The sequence below is a fragment of the Bison bison genome, unplaced genomic scaffold (genome assembly GCF_000754665.1).
Source record: "Bison bison bison isolate TAMUID 2011002044 unplaced genomic scaffold, Bison_UMD1.0 scf7180017864160, whole genome shotgun sequence".
NCBI lineage: Eukaryota > Metazoa > Chordata > Mammalia > Artiodactyla > Bovidae > Bison > Bison bison.
The window spans coordinates 5728839-5733000 of NW_011494732.1; the positions used below are offsets into that span (position 1 = coordinate 5728839).

At 55.2% G+C, this 4162-nt stretch overlaps 1 protein-coding gene across 1 annotated transcript in view; it reads left to right on the forward strand.

Moving 5' to 3' along the window:
- The window catches only part of PITPNM2 (phosphatidylinositol transfer protein, membrane-associated 2), a 133186-nt gene that overhangs the window by 119526 nt on the left and 9498 nt on the right, over window positions 1-4162 (forward strand). Inside the window, exons 16-18 of the mRNA XM_010841416.1 lie at window positions 497-702; window positions 2241-2419; window positions 3878-4048. Coding sequence (XP_010839718.1) covers window positions 497-702; window positions 2241-2419; window positions 3878-4048 — 556 coding nt within the window. The remainder of the gene's footprint in view (window positions 1-496; window positions 703-2240; window positions 2420-3877; window positions 4049-4162) is intronic.

The following is a 4162-nucleotide window of genomic DNA, read 5'->3' on the forward strand; positions in this document are numbered from 1 at the left end:
AAACATCTCAGAGGCCTGCGGTAAAAAGGAAGGGTCGGGGTTGCCAAGGCAGGTGCCCAGAGGCGGGGGACAGATGCATGGCACAGGTGAGCAGCTGCAGTGAGGCCAGACAGGAGCGCAAGCGATTTCAGCAGGCAGTGAAGCCGGGTCTACACCGTGGAGAGCAGATCCATCACCATGAGGGCCTGGATCCTCTGAGCCTCCTGGCAAGAGAAAGGACCCAATTTCCCTCCGCTGCAGAGTAGCAAGCAGCCTGGTGGGCTGGGCGAGGCGGCAGGATCAGTGGGAAGTCAGCAAGGCCCAGATGGATGGGCTGGGCCAGGAGTGAAGATGGGGGGAACCATAGGGCACACAGGGACGGGGCCTTTTCCTCCCCGGCTTGGGTGAGAAGCTGCCACAGGCATAGGGTCAGGAGGGGAGACTCGGCTCCCACGACACTGAAGAGGGGGCCAGGCCAGTGGCCACCGGGCAGTGAACCTGTGTGGGGCCATTCCAGGACGCTGACCTGCTGTCCCCTGGCTCGACGGTCAACACGGCACATGGCAGCAACCTGGAGAGCAGCCGGCACCTGAGCCGCAGCAACATCGACATCCCCCGGAGCAACGGCAATGAAGACCCCAAACGGCAGCTACCCCGCAAGAGGAGTGACTCATCCACCTATGAGCTGGACACCATCCAGCAGCACCAGGCCTTCCTGTCCAGGTGGGTGGGGACGCCCCCGCTGGGTGAGGATGGGGACTCTAAGATGGGGAGACACGGACCAGGTGGTGCTGATGGCCAATGTGAGAGACCTGAAGGCCCCCTGACCTAGGTCCTGGGGTCCCCAGGGTAGGCCCACGGTTCTTCAGCCAAGAGAAGGTGTTGGGTGCAACTGTGGTCTTTTTTTTTATGGTCATGCTGTGCTGTGCTGTGCTTAGTCGCTCAGTTGTCTCTGACTCTTTGCAATCCCATGGACTGTAGCCCACCGGGCTCCTCTGTCCATAGGATTCTCCAGGCAAGAATACTAGAGTGGGTAGCCATGCCCTCCTCCAGGGGATCTTCCCAACCCAGGGATCGAACCTAGGTCTCCCGCATTGCAGGCGGATTCTTTACCATCTGAGCCACCAGGGAAGCCCAAGAATACTAGAGTGGGTAGCCCATCCCTTTTCCAGGGGAACTTCCTCACCCAGAAATTGAACTGGGGTCCCTGCATTGTAGGCGGATTCTTTACCAGCTGAGCTACCAGCGAAGTCATATATATATATATTTTTTTTAATTGGGATACAGTTGCTTTACAATGTTGTGTTTCTGATATACAGCCAAGTGAATCAGCTATATGTATACATATATATATCCATATATATATCCATATGTATATATATACATATATCCCCTCTTTTTTGGATTTCCTTCCCATTTAGGTTACCACAGAGCACTGAGTAGAGTTCCCTGTGCCATCCAGCAGGTTTTCATTAGTTATCTATTTTATGAAAAAAAGTAAGTGAAAGTGTTAGTCACTCAGTCATGTTCGACTCTTTTTGACCCCATGGACTGTAGCCCACAAAGCTCCTCTGTCCATGGAATTCTCCAGGCAAGAATCATGGAGTGGGTTGCCTTTCCCTCCTCCAGGGATCGAACCTGGGTCTCCCACCCTGCAGGCAGATTCTTCACTGTCTGGGCCACCAGGGAGGCCCTACTATTTTATACATAGTATTGATAGTGCGTATATGTCAATCCCAATCTCTCTATTCATTCCACCTCCTTGTTCCCACCTTGGTGTCTATATGTTTGTTCTCTATGTCTGTGTGTCTATTTCTGCTTTACAAACAAGTTCATCTGTACCATTTTTCTAGAGTCCACATGTATGCCTTGATACATGATATTTGCTTCTCTGACTTACATCACTCTGTATGATAGTCTCTGGGTCCATCCACATCTGAGTCAGAGAGAACAGACTGACTGGGGCAGGGGAAGAAGCAGGGATTGGCAGAGTCAGCAGGCAGAACTGACCAGGGACAGCATGGTCCCAGCCAGGGCTGTCCCAAAGGCAGTGGGCTCCCTGGAGAGGTCGGGCCCTGCTGTCACCAGGGGTGTCCCAGCAGGTGCTGGACAGCTGCACTCGCAGGACTGCACAGGGCCCAAGCTTCGTTGGGGCCTGATGACCCCCGAGGAGCCTCTTTCAGGAGGCTGAGGGCAGGCCGGCCCGGAGGAGGGCCGTGGTGTGACCTCGCTCGTCTCCCCACCCCACCTCATACCTGCAGCCTCCACGCCAGCGTGCTGAGGAACGAGCCCAGCTCCCGCCGCTCAAGCAGCTCTACCATGCTGGACGGTGCAGGGGCCGTCGGCAAGTTCGACTTTGAGGTCGCTGACCTCTTCCTCTTCGGGTGCCCCCTGGGGCTGGTCCTTGCCTTGAGGAAGACGGTCATCCCCTCCCTGGATGGTGAGAGTCCCTGCAGGGGAGGGTAGGGGTCCATGAGCTGGGCAGAGGATCTCAGTGAACCCCTGTCACAAGGCCGGGGCCACATCCCACGCCCCTTCCTGCATCAGCCTCCTTCCTGCACCCCCTGCCTCACCAAGGGCCCATGGCTCTCCTTTGTTCCAGCCTCAACCCAGCTCAGTCTCCAGCCCCATTTCCCAACACACTGTTTCATTTCATCTCTAAGGCACCTCTGGAAGTTGAGGACCAGAGATGGAAGGGGCTGCCCCAGGATCAGATGAGGACAGACCCAGTCTCCCATAAGGAAGCCAGGCACCTCTGAAGTCTCCCTGATGCAGTGGCCTCCCAGCCCCAGAGACAACACACACAGGGAGGTGGAAAAGTGTCGGTTAAGAAGCTGTCAGAGCAGAGGTCCCTGCCCAGTGCCCCCAGGATCAACTGGTGTGGGCTCCCTCCCATCCTACAAGAGCTGCGCAGGGGGAAACTGAGGCTCAGAGAGGTTGTAGACACCTGCGCAAGGGCAAGACACTGTGCACCCACATGAGTGCACAGACTCAAGAGACAGAGATGGCAGGGCAATGTCATCTGTAATCATGGAAAACCTGAAACAACCTAAATGGGATGCAGGCTGAGGTTAAATCAACTTTGGCACAGCCGTACAAAGCAGTGCCCCAGTGCAATTCAAAAGAAAGGGGCTCAGTGAAAATATTCATATGAAAGACTCCCAACATTTTTTGTGTTAAATGAAAAAAAAAGGTTAAGTACAAAAAGCATAGATCATATTTCTATTTGTGTGCAGGTTTGGGTTTTTTTGGTGTTGGGTCTTCATTGCTGCGCACGCACTTTATCTAGCTGCAGCAAGCGAAGGCTTTTGTTGCAGAGCATGAGCTCTAGGTGCTCCGGTTTCAATAGTTGCAGCCCTCGGGCTCAGTAGTTGGGAAGCACAAGTTTAGTCGCTCAGCGGCATGTGAGATCTTCCTAGACGAGGACTCAAAAACCCTGTGTCCCCTGCACTCGACCACCAGGGCATCTTCCCAACAACTGCAAAATGTTCGGAAGCGCAGAGCCTGGAAACATTTTCAATCAAGAGTGGATGAGCAGGCTCTAGCCTGCTCGGCCGCACATGCTCGGGGCTCCCCAGGGTTTGCAGGTAGGGCTCTAGCCTTAGCTCTCTGGGGGTGGAGAGGAGCTTTCCGTTATATGTCTTATATCGTATATATCCCTGTACTACAAAAAACAAAAAAATTTACCATTATCAAAATTTTCTTAATTAAAACAAATTTGGTTAATAAAGGGACAGTGGCCCAAACAGAACCCCAAATCTATGGAGACACACTTTTGGGTTTCTCTGTCTTCTAAAACCCCAATCCCATCCCACCCCACCGGACCTTAGCCGGCTCTAGGCCCCGCCTCCTTAGGGCGGAGCTAACTCCAGGCTCTGCGACTCCGCCCCGCCCTCAGTTTTCCAGCTGCGGCCCGCCTGCCAGCAAGTCTACAACCTCTTCCACCCCGCTGACCCATCGGCCTCGCGCCTGGAGCCGCTGCTGGAGCGGCGATTCCACGCCCTGCCGCCTTTCAGCATCCCCCGCTACCAGCGCTACCCGCTGGGGGACGGCTGCTCCACGCTGCTGGGTGAGAGAACCTGCGCCCCACCTCCACCGGCCCCGGCCCTGGGGGAGGGTGGGAGTTGGCCCGACTCCTTGGGTGCTCCAAGTTCCGGGGGTGGCCCTGCGTGCGGGAAGGGGC